At 52.3% G+C, this 25,328-nt stretch overlaps 9 protein-coding genes across 9 annotated transcripts; 4 read left to right on the top strand and 5 right to left on the bottom strand.

The window, feature by feature from the left end:
* Positions 1-592: 592 nt before the first annotated feature.
* PV08_06125 (uncharacterized protein) lies at positions 593-1,853 on the bottom strand (the record flags this gene model as incomplete). Its single annotated transcript, XM_016380463.1, has 2 exons — positions 593-1,410; positions 1,490-1,853. The coding sequence occupies 2 exons, from the start codon at positions 1,851-1,853 to the stop codon at positions 593-595; spliced, it is 1,182 nt and encodes a 393-aa protein (XP_016236290.1).
* A 1,374-nt stretch (positions 1,854-3,227) lies between these two features.
* On the top strand, positions 3,228-4,377 carry PV08_06124 (uncharacterized protein; the record flags this gene model as incomplete). The annotated part of the gene is made up of 3 exons (XM_016380462.1): positions 3,228-3,592; positions 3,648-3,903; positions 3,961-4,377. 3 exons carry the CDS (start codon positions 3,228-3,230, stop codon positions 4,375-4,377), a joined length of 1,038 nt encoding a protein of 345 aa, XP_016236289.1.
* Positions 4,378-5,549: 1,172 nt separating this feature from the next.
* Positions 5,550-7,337, top strand: PV08_06123 (uncharacterized protein; the record flags this gene model as incomplete). Its single annotated transcript, XM_016380461.1, has 1 exon — positions 5,550-7,337. The coding sequence occupies one exon, from the start codon at positions 5,550-5,552 to the stop codon at positions 7,335-7,337; it is 1,788 nt and encodes a 595-aa protein (XP_016236288.1).
* Positions 7,338-8,152: 815 nt separating this feature from the next.
* On the bottom strand, positions 8,153-10,324 carry PV08_06122 (uncharacterized protein; the record flags this gene model as incomplete). The annotated part of the gene is made up of 1 exon (XM_016380460.1): positions 8,153-10,324. The coding sequence occupies one exon, from the start codon at positions 10,322-10,324 to the stop codon at positions 8,153-8,155; it is 2,172 nt and encodes a 723-aa protein (XP_016236287.1).
* A 2,787-nt stretch (positions 10,325-13,111) lies between these two features.
* On the top strand, positions 13,112-14,151 carry PV08_06121 (uncharacterized protein; the record flags this gene model as incomplete). Its single annotated transcript, XM_016380459.1, has 2 exons — positions 13,112-13,370; positions 13,445-14,151. The coding sequence occupies 2 exons, from the start codon at positions 13,112-13,114 to the stop codon at positions 14,149-14,151; spliced, it is 966 nt and encodes a 321-aa protein (XP_016236286.1).
* A 433-nt stretch (positions 14,152-14,584) lies between these two features.
* PV08_06120 (uncharacterized protein) lies at positions 14,585-16,228 on the top strand (the record flags this gene model as incomplete). The annotated part of the gene is made up of 3 exons (XM_016380458.1): positions 14,585-15,169; positions 15,372-15,675; positions 15,801-16,228. The coding sequence occupies 3 exons, from the start codon at positions 14,585-14,587 to the stop codon at positions 16,226-16,228; spliced, it is 1,317 nt and encodes a 438-aa protein (XP_016236285.1).
* Positions 16,229-16,508: 280 nt separating this feature from the next.
* PV08_06119 (uncharacterized protein) lies at positions 16,509-18,376 on the bottom strand (the record flags this gene model as incomplete). Its single annotated transcript, XM_016380457.1, has 2 exons — positions 16,509-17,192; positions 17,306-18,376. The coding sequence occupies 2 exons, from the start codon at positions 18,374-18,376 to the stop codon at positions 16,509-16,511; spliced, it is 1,755 nt and encodes a 584-aa protein (XP_016236284.1).
* A 3,232-nt stretch (positions 18,377-21,608) lies between these two features.
* On the bottom strand, positions 21,609-22,731 carry PV08_06118 (uncharacterized protein; the record flags this gene model as incomplete). Its single annotated transcript, XM_016380456.1, has 5 exons — positions 21,609-21,982; positions 22,056-22,202; positions 22,254-22,356; positions 22,429-22,460; positions 22,512-22,731. The coding sequence occupies 5 exons, from the start codon at positions 22,729-22,731 to the stop codon at positions 21,609-21,611; spliced, it is 876 nt and encodes a 291-aa protein (XP_016236283.1).
* Positions 22,732-23,344: 613 nt separating this feature from the next.
* PV08_06117 (uncharacterized protein) lies at positions 23,345-24,457 on the bottom strand (the record flags this gene model as incomplete). Its single annotated transcript, XM_016380455.1, has 1 exon — positions 23,345-24,457. The coding sequence occupies one exon, from the start codon at positions 24,455-24,457 to the stop codon at positions 23,345-23,347; it is 1,113 nt and encodes a 370-aa protein (XP_016236282.1).
* Positions 24,458-25,328: the final 871 nt, after the last annotated feature.

Below are 25,328 nucleotides of genomic sequence, written 5' to 3'. Positions count from 1 at the left end.
TTGGTGACGGATAGTTACAGCACGACAACGACCACGACCACGATACGAATACTACGCCTGGGCACGCCTGAGGCTCGGAGATCGTCGAGCTTGCGGGGAGCACATTGCACATATCGCCCCGCCTGAAAGGAGCCGACGATTTGATGAATTTTACAGACGTCTTCAAGTGTACACACATACGCACAGAGATATCTAATGGACACACACACAGAGAGAGAAAGATGGGGTTTGCAAGGATTGGCTGTTATGAATACCGGCCACTATGCCTTTCAAACCACCCGATTTGTCTTTCGCCCCGATCATGATACATGACTCCCGAATTTCGAAACATGGTCCGGATCCAACTGATCCATTCAAGTCGCAATGACAGGCTACAGACACACCCTTCTCATCTATTTGCGGCCCTTTCTTGCTAGACAAGGACGTTCCTGGACGCCGCACCCATTACAACTCGAGATCCGAACGCCGCTGGAAATTCATTTAGTACGTACGGATAGCACTGGGGCGCCAAAAATTTATACAACCACCATCAATCAATTGTCCGCCTCCTCCCCCCTTCCCTCCCCCGCCCCACCATCTCCTTCGTGTCGTCCTACCCGCCTGAGACCTTCTTCTCGTCTCTCCTTTCCTCCTCGTCGGGGACCTTCTTCTCCTGCTTCGATTCTTCCTTGGCATCGGGCTTTTCCTCCTCCTTGCCGGTGTCCTTGGGGGTTTCCTCGGTCTTCTTCTTCTCATCAGCCGGTCCACCCGCCTTGTCCGGGGCATACCACGTCCTCGCAAAATGGTGCTGTATATACCTCTCCCCGTACGCCGGATTCCCAGCGTGGCTGTGCCTCTGGTGCCCTGCGAACCCGTTGATGGGCAACACCAGTACGTCGCCATACAGCCTTGGTTCGCGCTGATCATGCAGCGTCGCCCACGTCACGTTCTGGCCCTGATCGTTCAACGCCTGCATCACGGCGTCGGTGATCATGCCCGGTCCCGTGGCCTCCAGGGTCTCCATCTTCTCCAGCGTGAGGTCCTCCAGTGTCACTCGTTTCCGTCTGGCGATGTACTCGAGATTGCTAATCACCCTCTGCACGGCGATCTCGAAAATAGGGTGGCCGGGTTTGGACATCAACGTCCACTGACACAGCCCGATGGGCCGGACAAACATCCTGTAAGTATGGTCGTCGTATTCGATGCCGATGATGGCATTGACCGTGCTAGCGCCCAGGTCGATCGGGATCCAGCGATCCGGGTGGACGAGGTTCGACGTGTCAATGTCGCTGTACACGCCGCCCACGGCGAGCATGATAAGATAGCGCAAAAAGTCGGCTTTGATGACGGGCGCTCGGAGACTCTCCCAGAATTTGATGATTGCGGGTCTCGATGCATAGTGTTCTTGCACGAATGCGAGAGCGTCGGATTCTGCATGTCACATAAAACGTTTAGACGATGTCTTTGCCTGTGCCCGCTTCGCGCCGGCAAGTGTGGCGATGATTCATACCTTTCAACAGCTTATACTCGAACCCCTTCACCTTCTCCCACGTTTGAGTCCTCTTGGAAAACTTGTCCGACCCTTGCTCATTTGGTCCCAGCCAGGCTTGCCACACTATTCTGGGGAATCTTGAAGGATATGGTTTGGATGGCTTGAACGCCGATTGTAGTGCCTCGGCGAGATGTTGATCTTCGTCGGCCTCCATGGTCTTTCGGTGTCTCGAGCCAGTGCCACTAAATCTCTGGCCGTACTGTGCTGATAGTGACTTTATCGATGCTAGATCTGACTCCGAAGCTCGGAAACCAAAGTACAACATGCATATCACCAGTGCCACGATCGCCGTGTACCTCGTCATACGGTTGGTCAATGACATTGTCGACCTCTGCGGCAGTGCACACCGCCGTCCACCAAAATTCTCGAGACGACGAAACAAAGGAAACCGATGTTGACTCTCCGATTCTGCCGAGTCCAGAAATTGAATAAGAGCAGCAGCTCCAACTTCCCCTGGACGTGACTTAATCTTGACTAAGATTGATTTTCTGCTGGATTGCGCAGAGAATCACTTCTCCCTCGTACCCAGGGACCGTACTTGCACAAGTAACACAAGTCGGAATCCTCTTAAATGGAATACACTCAAAGTCCAAAGACCGCTACGTCGAACATGATGAGAGAGCCAAGACGTGTGGCCAAGGGGCTGATAGGGTTGATACAGGTGATAGGGACGGCTTTGATCCCCTTAATCAACCAAAACAGTTCTTTCGATGAGATATGTGCCGAATTCTCAATGTTTTGAGCACGTCGATGCCTGCCACAGTTCCTTTTGACACGTTCAACGACCAGTCTGGCCGGAGCGTCGGCCAGGAATCAGCGACGCGATTAGGGGTCATTGCTTGACGTCTGTCAACAATCGTGCGGTGGGCCGTAGTACCCGTGATGTAGACAAGCAAGTGTTCCGCATGCCTGTGGCAACAGATTTGCAGGTCGTGATGTGGCCTCTGTATGGAGCCATAGGTCGGGCAGAGATGGAAGAACAAGTCCAAGCTGAAACCATCAACATTGAAGGTGCAATAGATTTTGTTCGGCTTTTCGGTGATTGTAGTGTATTCATCATTTATGGCTCCCAGCCTGGTGAGCCAAGGCGATGCTGGCCCCCCATTCTGAAGGGCTACACAAGCGGGTCAACCCAACGTTAACTAAGTTAGTGAGCTGCCAGGAAGTGGCTCCGGGACTGGCGTGCTGCCTTCCACTAGCCAAAGGGCTCACAAGGTATGGCCGTAGATGCATCGCCGGGCATTGACACTTGCAAGTATTGTGTCACTTGCCCCTTTCCCATATAAACTCGGTGCTGACAACTGTGAGGGTCGGTCAGGACTCAGAGCTCATTGTCGTACCACTTGCTCGCTCGCTAGGATATCTGCAGCAGGAGTTGACAGGACCAAACTCCACAGTTCGCACGGATGACAAGTAGTAGATATAGGTTGAAAATGCCACTCTCGTTGATGCTCTTGTAGACAATCGGTATATTTCGAACTTGAAGGTCTTTTCGGCAGAGTCGTCTTTGCAACAGGGTACGGCTGGAACTTGCAGAAAGCACATGGTCTCTCTCTCTCTCGCGTCGATCGAATGACTTCCAACCAAATAATCTAGAGCAATATGACGTGTGACCGAAGAGATCCTGCTACCGCACATTGACGCAAGATTGTCTGTTTTCAAGGCAGCCAGAGCAAAGAGGCCTGCTCAAGCAAAAATGGGTGGGAAAGCCAGTTTGAAGATTGTCAGCCTGGTCACCATCGCAATATGTACCATCACGATTATTGCCGACTTTATTAGTATGCTGCACCGCCCCAAAAGCCTCAACGGTGCGACTGGCAGCGTAACTACTAAAGTTCCACGATCGAGCATCGCGAAGCTCTCGATGCTTTATGGGGAGCCTAATCCTCTCTATGAACGAGCGTTGGCCGCCCATCTCCCACACAACAAAAACTTCGGATACAATATGTACGTTCTGAGAGAAAAGACCCTGCCAGGTTATTGGTCCAAGCCGGCGTTTATTCTTGACCAACTGCTTGCTGAATTGGCCCTGCCAGCAGAGGAGCGACTGAAATGGTTGGTGTAGGTGCTGAGACGCCCTTTGTCCGAGTGTGTCGTTTGCTGAATTGAATGATAGATGGTTCGACGGAGACACGGTGTTGATGAACCCGAAAATCCCCTTGGAAATCTTCTTACCCCCAGAGGACAAATGGGGCCATATTCATGCCTTGGTCACCAACGACCATCGAGGACTGAACAACGGCGTATTTTTCCTGCGGGTGCATGAATGGTCGGTCTGGCTGATGACGGCCACACTGGGATTGGAGATTTATGAACCTGGGATTGAGCTGGAATTCGGAGACCAGTCAGCGATGGGAATCTGGGTGTTGGACGTGAGTGTGAAGTTGCTTATTGTGTGTCAATCCTGGGTGACTGATGATCTCGAACAGGAACGATTCCGTCCAAACATCACGCATGTGCCACAGAGGTGGTTCAATGCCTATGCTGGCAATCGTGGTGAGACCAATGGGTTGTTTGCGGACCCCTTCGCACCACAGTCCAAATTCCATGCCAATTCGATCAAAGAGGGAGACCTGCTTGTCCACCATGCCGGTCACAAATCCCTCAGAGCACAACGCATGGCACCGTGGATGGATGTTGCAGAGATGCATCTGCCACAGTGGGAGTTGGAGCTGGAGGAGACGACATACCAGCAGGAAATCACCGAGTTCTGGCAGACCGAGGCGCCAGAAGAGAGGAAGCGAGTCGACAAGATGATTGCACAGGAAGAGAAGAAGAAGGCGGCGAAAGAAAGGGCAGCAAAGGAAAAGGAAGAGCAGAAGAAGGGAGCGGCAGAGGGCAAGTGAAAAACTGAAGTCCTAAAGGAGCGACGCCTGAGGATGAGCGACCGGGGGGACACTGTTACCAGCCGGAAACTGGGTGGAAGCTTTTCAGTTCGATGACGCTATGTCTCTACCAGACAGAAGATTAGATATGGATAGATGTTACATTATAATGATCTTATGAAAGAGTCGATGGTGTTGAAGGAAAAGAGCCCGAGATGCGGTGAATGGGGGATGGTTGGAGGGTTGGACTATGCTTATGGTTCAATTCTTCACCAAGCCCATGTAGGGCGTAATGAGCCTAGACGAAATACGTTTGTAGGGAGCTTTTAACTGGTTCCATGCCTAAGAGAGTGATGCTCCAGGCAGATGTAGAGACTAAAGCAGGGCCAATGCCACCTATAACATGCCTGACAACCCCCTGAGCATTCCGCACCCAGAAGCCCCACTTGTTGAGAGCCACCAATGTGGTCCCCCCCCTGGAATCCATTGGTACCTGGTAGTTGATCTACTCCCCTATCCGCGTCTTCTTTGTCTTTCCAGTCTCGTTGTTGACGCGTCGGATGCAGAAGCGAGCAGTCGGACGTTCAATCAATTAGTGTCAGTTCAACGTTGTGCTTCGTGCTCGTACCTCTTTGAATTCCAACCGCCCGATCCCCTTAAATGTGACACACTACAGAGTACATACCAAGACGTCAAATCTTCTCCTCCCTGGCCAAAGACAGTCTTCTGACCCCCAGAATCTATGCCGATCTAGGGATTAAACCACGACCTGGAATGTCCACCGGGAGCCAGCCACAGTTAAACGACTGAGAAGAGACCAGAAAAAGGCCGTTGAAGAGGTGAAGAACGGGATCGATGTTTCTGACACCCAACAACCACTCAACGAGGAGCTTCCGTTCAACGTCTTTTATCCCGCATTCCACTCTCCTTAAGCGAGTCTTTTACCAAGCAGACATATGTCACACCGGGCCCAAGGACTCCAAATCTGTGCTTCCGAAGTCCCAAGGGACGTGGTTGTGCCACCCAACCCCCCTAGTGAGCTCTTTCTCCAGACCTCAACCCAGGAGGCCTGGTACGGAGCATCTAACTAGTCGAGTTCGCAAATCCTCATTAGATCGGCATCGGCCGTTCTCCAGAAATCTTCCCACCGATTAACTCTATCTTGCCTCCGTAGCCACGTTGCATGCTCTCCGATGGCCGAAAAACAACACCAGCAGTCCCAGCATACCGGGCTCGATGTCGACCACGAGGCTCACTACAGTGAGACAGCAGCTCCCTTGAGTTCGCTCTCGACAGGGCAAGTACAAGACCTCTCGTCGACCGTCGACAAGGTCCCCGTCTGGTACGGCCTGTCCCAGGTCCGTTGCTACGCTCGCTTCAACGCCTTGAGCAGCTTCAAGAGGCTCATGTACGCCTTGATCCCCAGCTTCATCACCACCTCGTCGGCCACCACACCGTCAAAGTCTGGTATCTCGGCACTCGATGGCCTGCGAGGCATTGCATGCTTGTTTGTGTTCGGAGAGCACTATGTCATCTGCTACCAGTCTCGCGACACCCAGGTGTGGATCATGAGAGTACCATTCATCCGACTGATCTACTACGGCAAGGCGGCCGTGTTTCTCTTCTTCGTCATCTCAGGCTACGTCCTCAGCGTCAAGCCGTTGAAGCTCATCCGGTCAAAATCATACCTCGAGTTCCAGAAAACCATCTCGTCCAGCTTCCTCCGCCGCGCCATCCGTTTGTACCTCCCGTGTCTGATCGCGAGCTTCATCGCCTGCAATCTGACCAGCTTGGGCTTCTTCGACGACGCATCCATTGTCTACAAGCAGCTCTCGGACTTCATCTTCCTGAAAGAACGTCCACCGCCACATGTCACCCTCGCGTCACAGTGGAGAGGGTATCTCTCTAACGCCGAGTTCATCTTCAGCGGCACGATCCCTTACGACAAGGACACCAACGTGCTCAACTACCTCTCATACGACGACCACCAGTGGACGATCCCCAAGGAGTTCCAGAGCAGCATGGCCGTCTTCGCGTTGTTGGTGACCACATCCCGCGTGCGCACCTTCTTCCGCATGGTCATCATCTTCTCGCTGGCCGTGTACGCCGGGTGGACGTTTCGTTTGTACACGGCCTTGTTCTTCGCAGGTATGCTTTGCGCCGAGACAGACCTCATCCGCGCAGCGTACTACGCAGACCACGCGCACCACGGTGGCAGCAGGTCTGGTCTGCACAGGCTCATGCACCTCCCGAATGCATGGTACAAGTGCATGTGGGTTTCCTTCTTCACCGTCGGCGTTTGGATGATCTCTTCACCGCAAGAGATTCAACAAACGCCCAACTACCTGCCGTCCCTCCTCGCCCACTGGGGTGTATGGTATGTTGACGACAAACTCCTCACGTTCGGTTCGATTCTCGTCGTTTGGAGTGTGGCCACCTGCCCTTCCCTAGGCCCTCTGTTCAACAACCCCTTTGTCGCGTATCTCGGCAAGATCTCGTACGCGCTGTACCTCGTCCACGGCACCGTGATCAAGTCGCTCGGATACACCATTTTGCCTCGCACGTTGCGTCTCGCCACCGGGGCCGCAGCCGACGTCGAACTGAACGCCGAGTGGTGGGCCACGGTGTCGGACTCGAGCAAGGTCACCGCGTACCTTTTGGGCCTGAGCTGCGTCGGCACGGTGTGTTTCTGGATGTCTGACTTGTTCTGGCGCTTCGTGGACATCCCGTGTGTGAACTTCGCCCGTGCCGTCGAGAACTGCTTGACGCGCGGCGCCGACTCGAACGAGGTGCCGTTGTTGCCCAGGTCGAATCCAAGGACGCTATCTACGAGTGGCGGACAGTGTGCGGGGCGTACCAATGTATCGCGGGAAAGGGGCTCGTCGACGGCCGATTTACACAGTCCCAACGCCGTGTCTCCTACGACGGGCAATGCCATGGCGACGATGGGTGTGCAGAATCCAAAGAGAAAGAACGGTTGAAATGAGCCGCAGCTGAACACCATCTAGCGAGTCGTGGTGGAAATCTCGAAAGACCGCAAAAGAGCAGTCAATACACGCTCAGGTCGTTGTTGATTTTGATTTTGTTCGGTTGTGTTTTTGTGGCGAATAGCATCTGTGGTGTCTTTCCATGAGCTGGCTGTCGATCAGTACTGGTGTGGTGCTGGATTTTTCGGTGTTGCTCGAGGAAACTCAGGTCGGTAGTGTGTATGTACCGTAGGTACAAGGCAACAAAAATTTGTGATGTTCTCCTTGCAGTATACCTACCTACCTTCCTCCCTTCCTACCTACCTGCCTACCTGAGGTACGTATTACGCTTTTTTCTTACCTCGTTCACTGGCATCACAGGCGTTGATAGTTCACCGCAAAAGACAAGCAATCAAGTACGAGAAGTCGTATACGAAACTAAGGAAGTAAGAAATTAAGCAAATCCTGTACAAACGGACCTAAGGAATTGAGCTCCGAAGGGAACCAAATTGTTGTCGACTCAAGCTTTCGAAGAATCCGCGTCCTGCGCCGTAGTAATGTGTCTAGATTTGTATGGGTATGTATATATATACAGGTAGATTCTAAGGGCCACCAACTAGCTAAGGTAGTACTCTATCATGTATGAGAGAACTAAAAAAGGAGGACAATGGCAGCAGAAAATAGAAAAGACAAGACAAGAGACGCCACCAGGCCCTCCCATCTCTGATGGGTTGTCTTAAAATGCTCAACTTGCGACCTCTTGATGCTGGTGAAAAACACAAATCCGTCGAACTCCTTGGTAGTAAGAACAGGTACTCGTCGGCCGGGACTCAACGATTCCCGTATTCCCAGGCCTCTAAAACGTCATCCTTTTCAGACTCACCGTCGTCGTCTCCGTGTCTCCGTAGGTCGTCCTCGACGGGTCTCTTCTCTCCGTGCTTCGGTAGGGCGTCATCGACGGGCTTCTTACCCTTGATGGCTTCGGCGGCGGCGGCAGCAGCCTTGGTTAACTGAGCATCGATCTTGTCCTCCTCGTCCACTTCCGCCAGGTCGGCCTTTTCCTTCTCCAATGTCTCCTTCTCCTTTTCCAACTTCGCCTTCTCTTCCTCGTCCTTCTTCTTCTTCTGCTCTTCCTGCTCCTTCTTCTTCTTCTCTGCCTCACCCTTGTTCTTCTTGTCTTTAACCTCGGCCTGCTTTTTGGCTGCTGCGGCATTCCTCTGTGCTCTCTCCTCCTCTCTCATTCTCGCGGCCTCTTCCTGCTCTGCCTTCTTCCTCATCTCTTCCTCCTCGATGATCTTGTTCCGTTCTTCCTCCTTCTCACGGTTGACCTGGTCTTGGTTCTGATTGTGCTTGTCCGAACTGACCCGGACGTACTCGAGCGCCGACTCCTCCAGGCAGGCGCGGACGTCCCAGCCTACGGCGTTGGCACGCTCAAAGGGGTCAACCACCCTCACGCGAGCGTCGAGCCATTCATCCGCGACCTTTTCGATGGCGGGAAACTCTTCAATCTCACTGGCGCCCGATTGGCCAAAATATCCCGCCAGCGAAGGCAGACTCTTCAACAGGTCCCAGATGCCACTGAGCCGAAGAACCTGCACCGTCGCATCGTCAACGGAAAGCGTCAGCGTCATGATATCCGTCTGGGCGCCTCGTGCGTCATGGGCGTTCATGTCCCATCTGGCGATGCTGTTGGTGATCATGATCCGGCCTCTGGTGCAGACATCAACGACCGTCGCTGCATCCATGACCATGTTTGGGCCAAAGTCGATAGCTTTGGATCCGTAACTGAGGTAGTAATGCGTAGTGTTTGTGACGAGCACGCCCAGTTCAGGTCTGTAGACAGCCATGCCGCAACCGCCTGCGTTCTCAATGTGGGTTCTGGGGAACGCTGCAAAGGCCTGCACGCCAGCCGCGCCAAAGGACCTGGATTGCTTGTGCGAGAGCGGGATGGGGACGAGTTGCGTCCCGCCTCTGAGACTTGCGTCATGGTCCTCGTGGTAGCTCATCAGCTCTGGGTTTGTCGTCTGCTCGTACACAATGTCGCACATTCCTGAAATCAAGTGGCATTTTAGAACCGTCAGCGGTTGGAACCGCCAGATGAAATGAATATGTTCACTCGGCTGTCGTTTGGCATTCATCAGGCTGTTGGTGTTGTTGTTGTCGTCGTCGTTGTCGCTCTCTCTCACGAAGAAAGGAGCCCAATTCTTCTCCGTCTGTGCTCTCTCCTCTTGTCCTCGAATGGTGAGGATCCGCGAGCGTTGGGAGAATGGACGAAAGACCCAAATGGCTCGCTTCCAGTCGGACTGTGTTGAGATCATGTTGAACACCACCACCGGCTCAGCGCCTTGCACGTCTTCTTCGATGATGATGCGAGCATCTTCGGGACCGTACAGTGCCCCGTTGATCTCAAATTCGGTCTTTGTGTCGAAAATCTTGGGGAAGACGATTTCCTGGTCCTGCCACTGCAGCCTGTACCGGTCCAGATGGATCCAGGACTCGCTGAATATCTGGCCTCGTAGGAAGCTGATGAGGCAGTTTTCGTTTTTCCCGTTGGGATGATACATGACTCGCGACACGCAGAGGTAGACGCCATAGTCCTGCATGAAGACGCAAGCAGTGGCGAGTCTATCCCATGACATCTCGACGATCTGCGACAGGGGGAATTTGTCTTCGCCAATTCTGCCAACGGTAGGCCGGTAGTTGACCATGGGGTGCTTGTCAAGGTCTGCTGCGATTTCCATGAGGTTGTCATTCAGGAAAAACGACTCCTGTACTCCAACCTCGGCCGAATGCGCGAGAGATGAACAGGACAAGTTCTTGCCAATATATTCTCCTCCGGGGATACCAGTGTTGTCGAAACCGTGTATACGGAAGGGTGTGAAAGCTCCTCGTTCTTCGTAGTCGAACTGCGGCTCGAACTCGAGGACGTCCTCGGTGGAGGAGGGTGGTGATGTCGGTTCTTCGATACTTTTTGTGGATTCGTCTTGTGCCAGTTGATACATCTCGTCGGTCGAGGCTCCTTCCGAAGATGAGGTTGCTGACGATATTGTGCTGGGTAACACCTGTACATGCACTCAGCTCGGATTCTCATATGGTAGCTCGCGGACCGCCCAGTACTTACATCGTTCAGAATATTCTCGCGTACGTAGTACGCCTGGTGAACGAACAACAATAGTAACAATACCGTGGTACAGGCGAACAGTATGCGCTTCGTTACTAGTGGCCGTAAATTCACAGTGAACGAGGGACTGGCTGGCCTTTGGCCCTTTTCGGATATCATATTGTACTCGACTTTATATTTCAAATATCGCCTGCTGAACTCATAACAATGAAGCTTCGGACACGAGAAAAGAAAAGAATATCAGACGACTCGTGCTGGCCAGCCAGATCCGATAAGATCCAAGCGTGCCATAATGAAGATCCCAGAACAGCCAGGGAAAAAGGGTCAGTGGAAACCGCTGGTTGCATGATTTGGCGAGACGCTGTCAATGGTGTTTTGACTGCTCGGTGACACGTACGCGGACTCACCTTTTAGACATTGTGGCCTCTTTGGCAGTGCTTGTAAGCTGGTAGCATTGACGCGACATGTAGCGTGTTTTGTTGCGAGCAGCCTTTGCGTCAGTAGAATATTTGATTGCTCGCTGTTGATATCAAATGCATGTTTATTCATGATTGTGCAGTTGCCATCATTGTGCTTTTGTGACAGAGACGTACCAGGTCCAGATACGAGTACGAGTACAGGAGACCCGGACGCGTGTGCTGAGACCTCGGCCAGGTCAAGAGAAGCTCAATAGCTGCCATTATTGACCGGACCCAAAAACACTGGGTCTCCAGCGGGAAGGATTATCCCACAAGTAAAAATCCAGCGACGCGCATCGGTGGCCGGCACGAAGATCAACAAGACCCCATCAAGAGTGTACAAGATTCGAATGGAGGTCTGATGGGCGATTCCCCTTTTGGCGACCACAAGGGCGATTGCTAAGATCTCGGAGCCAATCTGCCCAGTTCGTGCGCCTCAGTGATTTGCCCATTGGGTGTTATCGCGACTCGCGAGTCGTGGTTGACAGCTTGATGGGCTGTCAATCATGTTTCTGCTCGTCTCCCCTGAGAATCTGACGTTCATGTTGGTGAAACAAGGGCTTTCTTCGGATGCGCTACGAGATGGAGAACGCTCGTAAAGGCCATTTCTCAAGGGTGTAAGAAATCGCAGGGAGATTGCGCTGTCGATCGATTTCAGAGGGCCGAGTAGATGATGCAGAATGTGCGTAGGAGGCTGAATGCGTCCCGGGGTTTGTGAGTTCGACCGTAGAATTCGCCGAGAACGATACTGTCGAGTACAGGAACAGTATCTTCACAGTTTGATATAATTCAGTATCTCTTGGCGCAATCAATCTCAAGGATCACGCATTAACAGCTACAGAAAATATACACTTAATCTATTATGTCTTTCAAATTTTGGTCAACAATAGGGCGAGAGTCCTATCCGTGTTGCTCCTTGAAAAATCAGGTCCCCTGGTTTTCTAAATCTATAATCCCTGCGAGTTCCTCCGGGGATTATAGGATGAGTTTTTGTTCGTCGAAAAGAAAGGATGGCCATTCACTTATTACAGTGTATTCTGACTGAAGCACGCATGTTGTTATTTTTTTCTCATTTAAATATTACCTACCTTAAGGTTTACCAGCAAACTCCTGGACAATCACGCAGTGAACGGGTGCGTCGCCTTCCACTTGGCAAAAGTGACCTCGAAAGACAGAGCCAGAGGCCGGGTCAACGACAGGGACATCCGCGTTGTCCTCGTACGTACCATCCCAGAAATCCAATACCTCTGCAAGCACATCTCGCACTGAGCAGCCCGCTGAATGTTCAACTTCCCTAAAGTTCCTGTCCATTGCAATGCGCAACCTTTTCATTGAGCCCAGTCTGACTCAAGGGTGCCATTCCCGCGCATGGCCAAGTTCCAACTTTCAATCGAAATTTCTTTAATCTGCACTGGTGTGCAAGTTAATTCGAACCCCGTGTAGTTCGTGTAAACAGGTACGGAGCGTTCATCATCTCGAGGACAGTTTGAATGTCGAGGCCTTGTATAGTGGTATACCATGGGTTGCAGCCAAAGAATACCGGTTTCCGGTGTAGCTGCGCTTGATGAGGGTGGCTGGAGGAGTAATCTCAGGGAATGGTCGCTCATTGCAACGAGCCCGCATACGGGTGTCAGAGATGTTGGTTCTATTGTTTCAATCGTTCGGCTTTTGAATCATTGTTCTCTCAAAATATTCTTCAACAACTCCGTGTTTGTTTAGACAATTGAGGAAGAGGAGAGAGCCTCTGTATGAAGGAGACAGTCTAGGCAGATTGGAGCATTGGCCAAATTGGAACCGTATAGTCACCCTCTGATCCATTAGCCAGGCTGGACATCGCAGGCTCGGGCCCATTAGTTCCAGGTATGTCCACAGAGGGATTCGGTAAGATCGGAGAGTGAGATTCGCTCTTGCTTGCTAAGGTTGAAGTATTTCTGGAATGTATCGAGCAAGCTGGCGACGATTGCTGCAGAAAAATCTACAAGTCTGCTGGTGACAAATACAGTCATGCACGTCTGGCTTACCTGGCGGATATAACGGTCGAACTGGCCGAGTGGCATGCCTTGTCCACCATTTGCTATATATTTTTTCATGAGCATGATTGTAGCACGAGAACATGAATATAAATACCAGTTCAATCCTCATGAGTTACAAGATGGTTCGCTGGCTACTCAAACGATTCGAAATTCCTAGCAAGGCTAAGCTGAAGCAGAATGTCTCCACCCAGACGCATCGCGATCGTCGGCAGTACAGGTCTCCTCGGTTCAGCCGTCGTCGAGGCATTCCTAGACAAGAGGGATCTCTTCGACCTTACGCTCATCACCCGAGGCATATCGACTCGCAAGCCACGCTCGGATGTTAGGACTGTGGTTGTCGATTTCGAGGACGTTTCGGAAAACAGTACTCTTGTCCAAGCTCTGCAGGGCCAAGATGTCCTTATCTCGACTCTGAATTCAGCAGTGGCAGTGAAGTGTGAGTAAGACGGCAACATATATACTATGCCCCGGTGCTATCGCCCCAAGTACCATGCTGATGCTAGTTTGCAGTGGAGCCAAGATTGGTTCAAGCTGCCATCCAAGCTGGAGTCAAGCGCTTCATGCCGTCCGAGTACACCTTTGACATCACTCATTCGGCAGCTCGGTCGCTCGGAGATGGCAACTTGATCGGCGAACGAGTGTCTTGGGCGGATGGTCTGAGCAGAATTGCCTCCGAGGGGCATATTACCTACACGACACTTATTACGGGTGGCTTTCTCGACTGGGGACTTAGAGGCGGCATGCTTGGTTTTGACCTGGCGCAGCAAGAGGCCGTATTGTACGAAAAAGGGGAACATAAAGCCACAGGGTGCACAGTAGGGTTCGTTGCCAATGCCATTGTTGCTTCTTTACTGTTGCCGGACGCCGAGACGAGGAACAAGCGCATCTATGTTGCTGAAGTGGAGTACACGGGTCAGGAAGTGCTGGAGGTATTTCAGCACGTCACAGGCAAGACGTGGAAAGTCACTGAAGTGAGTGTGGCGAGTACTCTGGAAGAAGGTCATCAGCTCCTTGCACAAGGAAACCGGAGAGGAGCATATGTCAATTATGCTGTGGCCTTGAACTTCAATGGCTGTGGGGCCGGGTATCTCGTGGCTGGGCTGGACTTTGGTCGGACACTGGGTTCTCTAGGCCTGGAACGACAGAGTCTAGAGAGCATCATTCGACAGGTGACCAGGGGTATCCCCGAGACAATGGGGGGAGATCATAGCAAGTGAGAGTGAATAATGATCAGGCCATCATATGAGGATATCACCTTATTCACTGGCAGAACCGGACCGTAAGAGGTGTGGCGCACCAGCATTCCCCAAGGAGACCCCATCATTACCAGATCCATTTTCCTCAACCCCACATTGTCCTCCCCAGTTCAGCCAGTGCCCCGGATGGTCGTGCACGACTGCCGACTACTATGTACACGATATAAGTCTCTAACCGGCTCGTTGATAAGCCACAGGATCCCTTGATCCACGAGCTCTAGCCAGGAACCCTACTTACCCTGAGAGTTGACACGACCAATAGCCCACCTTCTCCGTGCCTTCACACTCTCTTTCATGTTCTTGCGCACAAGTAACAGCTCAAGAAAAGAACGAACACGCTTGACAACGGACCAGGCCATCTCACTCACACGCCCAACCACGACAAAAGCCCATCATGTCATCCGACGCCCAGAAACCATGGGTCATAATCGTAGGCGCGGGGCCTTCAGGACTCCTCCTGGGTCTGTTGTTGGCTAAACGTGGCATCCCCGTGCAACTGGTCGATCTGACGCACGAACTGGACAAGAACCCGCGAGCAACACACTACGGACCACCGGCGATGCACGAACTCAACCGTGCGGGCGTGGTGGGAGAGATGCGCGAGCAAGGGTTCCTCCCCGACTCGGTGTGCTGGCGGAAGCTCGACGGCACGTACCTGACGGGAATCGACATGGACGTGATGGGCGACTACCCGGACCGCATGGTGTGCCTGCCTCTGAACAAGCTGGGCAAGATCCTCTACGCGCATCTGCAGCGGCAGCCCTCGGCGACGGTCAATTGGGGCTACAAGGTCGTGTCGCTGGGCCAGGACGACGACAAGGCCTGGGTCGACGTCGAGACGCCCGAAGGCACCACCAAGAGGCTCGAAGCAAAGTACATTGTCGGCTGCGACGGGGCGAACAGCCAGGTGCGTCGGTCGTTGTTCGGAGACTGGGAATTCCCCGGTAAGACGTGGGAGAATCAGATTGTCGCTACAAATGTGAGTGAAGACCTACGATTGAGTCCCCGAAATCTACTACCGTAACCTCTTGACTCCACTCTCTTACCCCTTCGGACACCCCGCTTTGCCAATGAGGAATGGGATAGAGGTGTGCTCTGTGTGAGAGGTGATGAAAGCAAGACCGTGATGTGTCTGTATCAATAGCTAACCCTTTTTCTCCTCTTCTCGATCACATCCACAGACATACTACGACTTTGAACCCTACAAATGGCGCGACTCCAACTTCATCATCCACCCGGAGCACTTCTTCATGGCCGCCCGCATCGGCACCGACGGCCTGTGGCGCATCACGTACGGTGAAAAGCCAGGCTTCACCACCGAGCAGCTTCGTGAACGCCTCCCTACGAAATTCAAAACGTTCCTACCCGGTCACCCGGAACCAGACCAATACAACGTTGTGAACTTCAGCCCCTACAAGATCCATCAGAGATTAGCGCCCAAGATGCGAGTTGGAAGGTTTTGTTTAGCTGCTGATGCGGCACATTGTACGTTGTTATCCCCGCTTTCTTGCACCACCCTCCTTTACCCTTTACCTGCAATGCGTTGGTGTGTTTTAGCAGCAGCAGTAGGAGCAGTACACTGACATGAAGCCCTCGTCGTGAATATCTAGTATGCAACCCATTCGGTGGTATGGGTCTGACAGGTGGCATCGTCGATATCGGCGGCCTATATGACTGTCTCGTGGGCATCTACGACGGCCTGGCCGACGACTCGATCCTAGACAAGTACTCTGAGATCCGGATGCAAAAGTACAAAGAGATCATCGACCCCATTTCGAGCGACAATATCAAACGGCTGTTCGACCAGGATGCCGACACCGCAATGGAGAATGACGAGTTTCTGAAGGTGTTGAAGCGAGCAGAGACGGATTTGGAGTTTGCAAAGGAACTGCAATTGTCGGCGAATGCCCTCATGCATGATTTCACGCAGTATTACAACAGAAATCCTGCTACCAGCAACGTCCACGAAAAGGGCAGAGCGGTGGCGGCGTCAGAGGTGCCGTTGCCTCAGGCTGTCACGGTAGGCGGCGTCAACTGATTAAAGCCGAAGACACAATTGTGAGTTCACGTATATTGCCTTTGTCAATTTATGTATACATCGCTATTAAATGGCTTGGGAAGGTTCTTTAAAGGCTAAACCATTGCCGCAAAACCTCATTTCTTTGCTCTCAGTTGGGCGTACTGTGTACACGGCGTGCTCCGTATTTACGAGACAAGCTCGCATTTACAGACACAGGGCATAGCAGGGACATGCCGAATTGGGCGGTCATCAACAGCCAGTTTCCGTTGGCGGAATAAACGTGAAAATGAGTGCCGTCTTACACCTTGGCCTCGTGAACTTCTTCCCCAGCATGACTCTCCTCGGCTGGGGCGAAGACCTTTCCAAACCTAAAGTGAGCAATGTCACTCAGGGTGCTCGTTGTGTTGCGCAGATTCTGCTTCACAAGTTCACTGGTAGGCTGGCTGAAGATTAAGTCGATCTCTTCGAGAGTCTTGTTCTTGGTCTCGGGCATGAACAGGATCTGGTAAATCCATCCCAGCACGGCGATTCCACCGTAGAAGCCCAGGGTCAAACCGGTCTTGGTCATGGCCTTCTGCATGTCGGTGAAGAAATATGTGACCAGCCAGCTGCAGAAGAACAGATTGACGTCGGTCGACTCCATGCCATAGGATCTGAGGTATGTCGGGAAGACCTCGGATGGCAAGACCCAGGTCAGACAGGCGTACGATCCGAAGAAGCCGTTGTACAGGATGATACCCGTCAGATACATGCCTTCGGTTCCGGTGAGGCTGGTCATGTGGTAAGAGACGCCGACCAGGATGAGGCCGACGAAGAAACACGGCAGCATCATGTTGGCCCAGAACCGACGGCCGTACTTTTCCATGAAGAGGACACCTGGGATGGTACCGAGGAGCAGCGCCCCTCCGCCCACAAGAGACATGAAGACTGATTGCTTCCTGTCGAAGCCAATCTGTGACATCAAGGTGCTCATATAGTACATCTGGACAAAACAGGATGCGTTAGTTTTTGATTGTTGACTTTTTGACGGTGATTCTTTTTTCGGGCACACAAGGGACTGGGGTTGGAGAGGAGGGAAGGGAATTGAATACGTACAATGGCATTGATACCGGTCAACTGACCCAGGGCGATCATGATGTTGGCATACACAATTGACCGTCTCGCGCGTGGCACAGTGAAGAAGTCAAGCCAGACGAACCTCTTGCGCTTCGACACGCCCTCGCGGACTTCGTGGTCCAGAGCGTGGTGCATGATGAAAAACTCCTTGCGGTCCTCCTCCTTTTCGAGGCCTCGAATGCGCTTCCACACGGCATAGGCCTCGAGAGTTTTGCCCTTGTGCATCAGCATTCTAGGTGACTCGGGCATCCAGAACATTCCGATCAACATGATGGTGCTAAAGACGAGCGACGAGCCGAGCATGTACCGCCAGCCGCCCGGTTGCACGTTGACGAAGATGGCCGCCACGACGTATCCGATGACCTCGCCGAAGGCGATCATGAGCTGGTACAGACTGACCAGGTTGCCACGATACTTCTTCTCGACGGACTCGGCGACGTAGACGGGGACAGTGCCGCCTTCGAGACCGAGGCCCATACCCAAGATGACACGGGCCGCGACGATCATGCCGAAGTTCTGGGCCCCGGCCTCCAGGGCGGCGCCGATGGTGTAGAGGATGAGCGAGATGATGATGGCCATCTTGCGCCCGACGAGTTCGTTGGTCGGGCCCAGGATGAGCGCGCCGCCGATGGCTCCCAGGGGAACCGCCGAGCTGGTCAAGCTGACCTGCGACGAGTCCAGATGGAGGTCATCAGGCATGTACAGCAGCGCGCCGGAGATGACACTCTGGTCCAGACCCGACAGCATGCCGCCCATCGAGGCGAACCCGACAAGGAGCCAGGTGAAGTGGCGTGGGTCGTTGAACGATATCAGGGGGTTGAGGAACGTGCTCTTGATAGGGGTTTCCTGCAACGCCGCTTCGAACTCGGCAATCTCTTCGTCCACAATCGAGGCTTCGTTGGCGAGTCTCATTGCCTGCGCCTCGCTGAGTCGGCGGGATGCCATGGACATTTGCCGTGTGGTCCCAGGCCGCGACGGATGATCAATCTTTTCATTTTCGAGGTGTGACAGGTTCGAGCCGTCGACCTCGGGCTTCTCGGAGGCGACCATGTTTGGCAAGAGGATGAGGATGCGAACCAGAGCGAGAGCGGATTGATAGAAAAAGGAACAACAAAAAGCAACAACACTCGTACGCGAGTGCTCAGAGCAGATAAGAGGTCAACGGATCAGCAAACGCGGGAGGGACTGCCTCTGATACTTATACTTTTGTGTGCGCTGGTCCCAGAGTTCTCCTCCTTCTTTTGTCTCCTCTGGAGTTTCTCCAGTGGATATCCCATGTATCCCATGACTCCAGAGAGGGCACGCGAGAGCGAGCGAGAGAGGGAGAGGGTCCTTTGATGGCTGGCTGCCCAGGGGGCCCGGGCTACCAAGGGCGGATGTGTACCCAGTACCCCAGTACGAGTCACTCGGACTCGGACTCGGACTTGTAGCTAGGTGAATGAATCAACAAAGTTGCATCGTCGCAAGGAAGCACATACCCGTCGTGCACGAGTACAGCAGCACTATCCTCGTCGGACTACTCCTCCCTTGATCCTGACTGGGTGCTGCGGTGAAAGTCTCGCTGAAAATCTCTCCATCTGTGCGTCCAACAGGAGATGGGCAATGCGAGGGGATCCATCCTACGGAGTGAGTATCCAGCTATAAATTGACGGGTGGAGTATGAGCCTGTTCACCGCAGCCACCTGATGGGCAAATGATAACCTTGCAAACTCTTTCGACGAGGCTAGAGCTCTTCGGCAAACGATCGGCCATGCAAGAGAAGAACCATCGAAGCATCTGACACAAGCTTTTTCCCGCTCCTTGTATCCGCCATATCCGTGAAACTTTGAACCTTCGTCATGTTACTCGCCGTCACCTGGGACCCCCCTGCAACACCGGGGCCCTTGGACGGGCAGACAGCCTTTGCTAGACCCGAAAGCGAGGCTGTTAATGGAGACGATCAAAACGCAACTATCCACCATCGGTGGCACCACAGGACTGCCAGCCCTGCAAGACTTGCCAGCAGGACTCGTCATCCTGGCAAGTTGCTGCCGGTCTTCTTATCAATGCTACCCACTGAAAGTTATTATTATTGTTGAAACAGGTCCATCACTCGCCTCAGTTGACTTTGCTACTACTCCGTACCGGCGCTGTCATTGGTGGCCGCAGTCGCCGACGTCGGCAACTCAAAATCAAAATCCATTCTACAGTACTCCATACTGTGTCGTACTCGTACGAGGACTCCGTTCTGCAGAAACTAGAGACGAGTGTCATGAAGCATGAAAATGTCAGATGATGAGCTCAGAAAAAAAGGATTCTAGTTTTGCGAGTACCAATAAATAGTAATCCCATCGCGCGCGCGTGGACCTGTGGAATTTTCCTCTGTATTGTATGTACGAGGGGCTCGGTGAGCATCTGACAAACTGTGTTACAGTTCACTCATACACTGTGGCGAGCAGAGCGAGTAGAAGATATCTCTGAGTTAAAATCTTCTAGTCTTGCGGCTGTGGAAAAAGTATCCTTGCTCGAGTCTAACTCAATACACCCGGCTAAAGCTATTCCTGACCCCCCCCCTTGCCAAACAACACCAACAACCACCTACTGTAGGTAAGGTGAACGTCCAGACACCCACCCCCCTTCTTCTGCATATCGGCTGCATCATCTGGCAAGGAACAAACAAGTTCCAATTCCCACTTGACAACCTGACCTGACACCTTTGGCTTGGGCTTGGCCTTCAACTTGTCCCGTTTCTCAGTTGCGTCAAAGGCGTAACTACTACTAATCTCCTGCAAAGTTTCGCACCCGGGCGTGCTTCTCCACCAGCCCTGCGTCTGTGGCGTAGAACTAGTTCTTGCAGTAATAATGGATGGTGGATTTTTGCAAGGCACATGTCAGCCATGTACAAACACTAATCTTGCGCTGTCCAGTATATTATATGTATGAAGCATATACGACATAATGTGATAATAACGTCCCGACTCCGAGTACCCAAAGACATTTCTCGCAACCTTCTTCGATTTGTCGGTCGCCAAAAGGGAAAGTGAAGTCTGGCCTCACTAGCCTTGAAGCAGAACTCCACCTCCGGCCCTCGCCCAAGAAGTATGCGTAGGTAGCCGATCCCTGACCCGATCGCATCAAAGACGAGTACCTTTCCACAGGTACAGTGTGATTACCATCATTAGCGTCCGGTGAGGATCGTTAATGCCACGTTTTTCTGAGCCCAGACTCCTCCCAGACCTTCCGTCGCTCGATCCTAACTCGTTCACATGGACGTGGCCAATGCGCTTATGAGATGACTCCTTTGCTCCTCCTCCTCCTCCTCCTCCTCCTCCTCCTCCTCCTCAACAACAACCATGAGGCGGAGGCGGAGCGAGGTGTGAGGAGAGTACATCCACCTCATAAACAGTGATCTCATGATGGCATTGGGCGTGGTTCCTGGTGCTGGCCGTGGCGACGACGGCGACGTTATGCCTGTCACACGCGACAGCAAGTTGAATCATCTCGGTAATCCCCAAACGACGAACTGACCCTCCCAGATCGAGACGGTCTGCCCGACCGCCCCGGGGCGAAAGTGCCAGGCAGAAAAAGCTGCATTAGCTCTCTAGCTCAAAGAGACCGACCATAGAATGTGGAAATGGCGAACGAGGCGGGGAGCACTGAAGTCTCTCTGTCGAGGAGCACGGCGTCTGGGATCTTGGACACGACGAACTTACTTGACAGTCCCCCAACGGACATACCATGTAACACACTTCACCGGCACCGAACTGGGTTGCGAGCTTGAAGCAAACGCCACGTAACCGAATCAGTATAATGACAACGTGTCTGGTAAATGCACCCAACCTTCTTGGGAAGGGTTACGTCGAGGCGTCCGTGAATGCATAGTAAGTGCGAAGGTGTCGGCATTCAGCATAAAATGCAAAAACTTGGTTTAGTCAGAAGTGCTGATAGAAGAATTTTTTCACGGCTTCATTGACTAACGACCTTATGGCTGATTCACCGGAAGAGTGTTGCGCTCGCTTCCAAAAGCAGTTTGTAAGCATCTAACTTCTAAAGCAACAGAACCGCATTGACCCGCCTTCATTCTCGCCTTTGCGAAGCCTTCTAGGGAATTTTCTGCATCATCATTGATAGGTCCCTGGTCCTTGCTTGTATTTGGTAGAGCCACGCTAGGCTTCGTCCAGGATCTCATCTCCTTGCCTGAATGCCTATATGAAGCTCGTCACAAGTCTACTGGATGACACAAAGTTTAGACTGCTCACATAGTGACAAAGGTTCAGGGGGATGATGTTGATTAATTTCGTTCTCACAGCTCACTGTGTTTGACGGCTTGTTGCGAGGCCGAAGCTGGTTTGCCGCTCAAAATATAGGCATCGAGAACGCCTCGCTTTCTGAGAGTCAAATCTTCGTGGATGTTCTCCTCCCAGATAGTCCCATCTTTGCCCAGAGATTCAGCTGTGACATTGGCCAAGAAGGACGCGTTTCTTGTAGCGTCTGGAAATGCCGACAACAGACCATCGTAAATCTGTTTTGGAGTTGGTTGTTCGGCAGCCGCGAGGATGTTCTTGATACCCCACTCGACATAGTCAAGGGTGAATTTGACGTCGGTATGCCCATCAAGTGTCTCGCCGGGTGCCGAGTGACCAGGGATCACCAGCGCTGGCTCAAGTGCCGAAATGACTGGGAAAGAAAGTCAGTGTGGAGAGAACTTTGGCTCAAGATACCCGAATCTGAAAGACAGGCGACGACCTACGTTTAAGAGCGTTCACCCACGACTCCGCTAGATCAAGAGTCGGTGCATCGGACAAAAGAACAGGATATTTGCGGCCATATACCACATCTCCTGCGATGACGACCCGTTCTTTGGGTAACCAAAGGATAGCATGATCCACGGCATCGCCTTGAACAACTACTCAGCGACGTATTCTGGGCGCCATCGCGGATTACTTACCAACGAGAGGGCTCAAGAGTACGATCGGGGAGCTTTCATCGCCTGGGAGAACAAATATTGTGTGATTGAATGGCTCGGGAACGGCGGGAACATCTGGAAAATGCTTTGCAAAGTTAGTTCTGTTGGCCACCAACAAATCTTCCGACGAAAGGGAGCGATAGAAAGCGCCGCTCACCCCGGGCCCAACAACGGCCTTCCAAAATTCCACTGCACTTTGTTACTGCATCGATCTATACGTGGGCTCCTGAATAGAGGTACCTTTATCTTGGGTGGAGATGACAAAATTATGGTAAGTTTGAGGGGTGCTGTAGTATCGGGCCTCAGGGAAAACGCCCAGGAGATGATGAGCTGACCAGGTATGGTCGGGATGGTGGTTTGTTGTGAATATCGCGTTCAACGGCTTGCCATTTAGCTTCTCTTTGGTCCATGCTGCCAACTTTTCTCCCTCTGACGTGAACCAGGGAGGGTCGATTAGCATGGCGGCATTTGAGCCCACCACCAATGTCGAGACAGAACATAATGTTGGTTCTGACGACTCTAGATAATGGACTTGAAGGTGACCGCTGGCGACTAAAAGTGAGGTGGCAGCCGCCACCAATGACGAGAGGAGCTTCATCCGGGGGTATCTAAACTCCTCGAGCCCAATATCAGGCGATCTGGAGCTGGGTAAAACAGTGTCAAAATTCTCTCTAATGGGCTGTGAAGGATGAGATAGAAGATATATTGATCGGGGAAGATCCTGTGTCAGTGAACAAGTCTTTAAACATCTAGATCTATTTAACAATCATGTAAACTCAGCGACATCAGTTCTCTGGCCAAAAGAGAATTGAGGAGGTCTTCGGCCAGCAACAGGGGTAGTGATCAAGTGGAGACATTTTGCTCAAAGTTGTTCAGTTGAGACGCCTGAGAAACCTTACCCCAGCCATACTCCCGACGATGTTCCCCACCAGATATGCCGACACGTTTGCCGTGCATAGCGAATCCTGGCGTGCATTCTTTTGGAAGATCAAGGAATTTTGGGAGCATGAGTATGCATTTCTCGATACAGCCAAGAATGATAGACACAGCCTTGTACCAGGTGCTCTATATCACTAAGCGCTATTTTCAAGGTCAATGACCACCTTAACAACAGTTCCGGATGCAATCAGTTCAAAAGCCTTCTCGGTGTTCCGCAGAGGCACCTTCGCGCTTACACACTCTGCTAAAGGAAAGCGCTCGTGATACGTGTCCGCAAGCTGCACGGCTCTGTAGTAGTGATGGGGCGCCGCAAATTTTGTGCCGATGATTCTGAGAGACTTTCGGACGAGTTCGAACGGATCGACTAAAGCTTGCCCTTCACCAGCAAAAGTCCCGATCACCAGGTATTTACCATTAGTACGCAGCATCTTGATGCCTTCCGCGAAACTCTCGACTCTGCCGGAGCATTCCATAACGAGGTCAACGCCATCTGGGCAGCTTGAAGACTCCTGGATGGTCTGGAGCCGGTCCCGCGATGATGGAAAGTCCTTGACATTGATAGTCTTAGTGGCACCAAATTTCATTGCCATGTCCAGTCTGCTCTGGACTACATCCAAGACCGTAATTGTCTTAGCACCCGCCAGAACTGCCATCATGATGGAGGCTAGGCCCAGCACGCCGGATCCTTGAACAACCACATCTGAGCCAAAGTCGATGCCTCCAAGGTTATCCAGAGCCTGAAGAATGGTCGGGAGCGCACATCCAAGTGAAATGACTGCTTCAACTGGAGTGGACGGCGCCAACTTGTAAAATGCGTTGAATCGCTTCAGGTTCGCCACTTCAGTATACGATGCAAATGTCGGTTCTGTTGCTGGCGAGAGAAAAGTGCTATTGGCGCATGAAGTAAAGTCTTTAGTAATTGTGCAATGGTAGCACGCGTGGCATGGTGCGATCGGATTCCAGTATACAACATCGCCAACCGCGACTGGCTTGCCAGCATGATCTTTGGTGACGCCCTCTCCCAACGCCTCGATGCGACCCACGCCCTCATGGCCCAGCACGTATGGAATGGGAAACGTCATTGCTCCCTCCCAGAAATGTTTGTCGGTACCACACACACCGGCATAAATGACTCTCAATCGAACACCTCCCGGTTCAGGGGCCACTACCTTTGACTCCCAGTACTGGATCGGGTCGCACGGCTTGGCCGTGCTCACAATGACAGCCGCCGTATAAGTTGCCGCCATGATGATTAGGAGCCTCGGTCAGCTGTTCTGAAGTTGAGATGTACGACAAAAGCACCAACCAGTTGGGAATCTGTAAGTAAGCCATTGTCAAGCACCTCGGAGTATTAAACATGTCTCCGTTGAGCGCAAATCACGTCCACGCTGTTGCCGAGTACCCCCCAGGTTCACCGGATGGGGCTGACCGTTAATTGATCTCGCGCTCAAGCCGTAGCAGCTGCAAACACAACAAACTCTACTCCACATCTGCTCCGAAAGTCCACCGACCCGCCCGAAATCCATGTCAAATTGCTCGTCACACAATAGCAGTATAGCAAAAATGTTCACGGACGAAATTCTCCAGGTTATCCTTGTGGCTCCAGGATTATACAGGGAAGATTGAGTGGGGCATTTCGCCGATATATCTAGCGACTGAGTGAGCAAAGAACGCGACAAGGAAGCATACCACCTGGCATAGCAGGAAGTACAGTCCTGAATAGAGGGGAAGCTTACAAGAAGCCCCTCCCTCCCGATTTACGTAGAGATGATTTCTTCGCTCTTCAAGAGATCTGTTAAATAGGCTATATTGCATCACCTATCTCATTGCAGAGCTATTCTCAGTAAAGGTCGAGACAATCATGCCCTCCACTACCTCCCGAAACTAGCTCTGTGGCAATCAGAAGAGCCTCTATCACTTTCGTTCTCACCGCGTCGTTGTCAACCCCGTGACGACCGCTTGTTTGTACCACGCCGCGTTGGTCATCTGGGCATTCACTCGTTCCGGTGCTCACTGCGACCTTTGTTCGAGCTCGGCGTTGCTCCAGGACCGCAAGCAACAGCCCACGACGGTTCTCAGCACCCCCTTTGAGCTCACGGCCATGGACACGCAGTCAAG

The sequence above is a fragment of the Exophiala spinifera genome (assembly GCF_000836115.1).
Source record: "Exophiala spinifera strain CBS 89968 unplaced genomic scaffold supercont1.4, whole genome shotgun sequence".
Lineage (NCBI taxonomy): Eukaryota > Fungi > Ascomycota > Eurotiomycetes > Chaetothyriales > Herpotrichiellaceae > Exophiala > Exophiala spinifera.
This window is presented reverse-complemented; position numbering and strand designations above follow the sequence as displayed.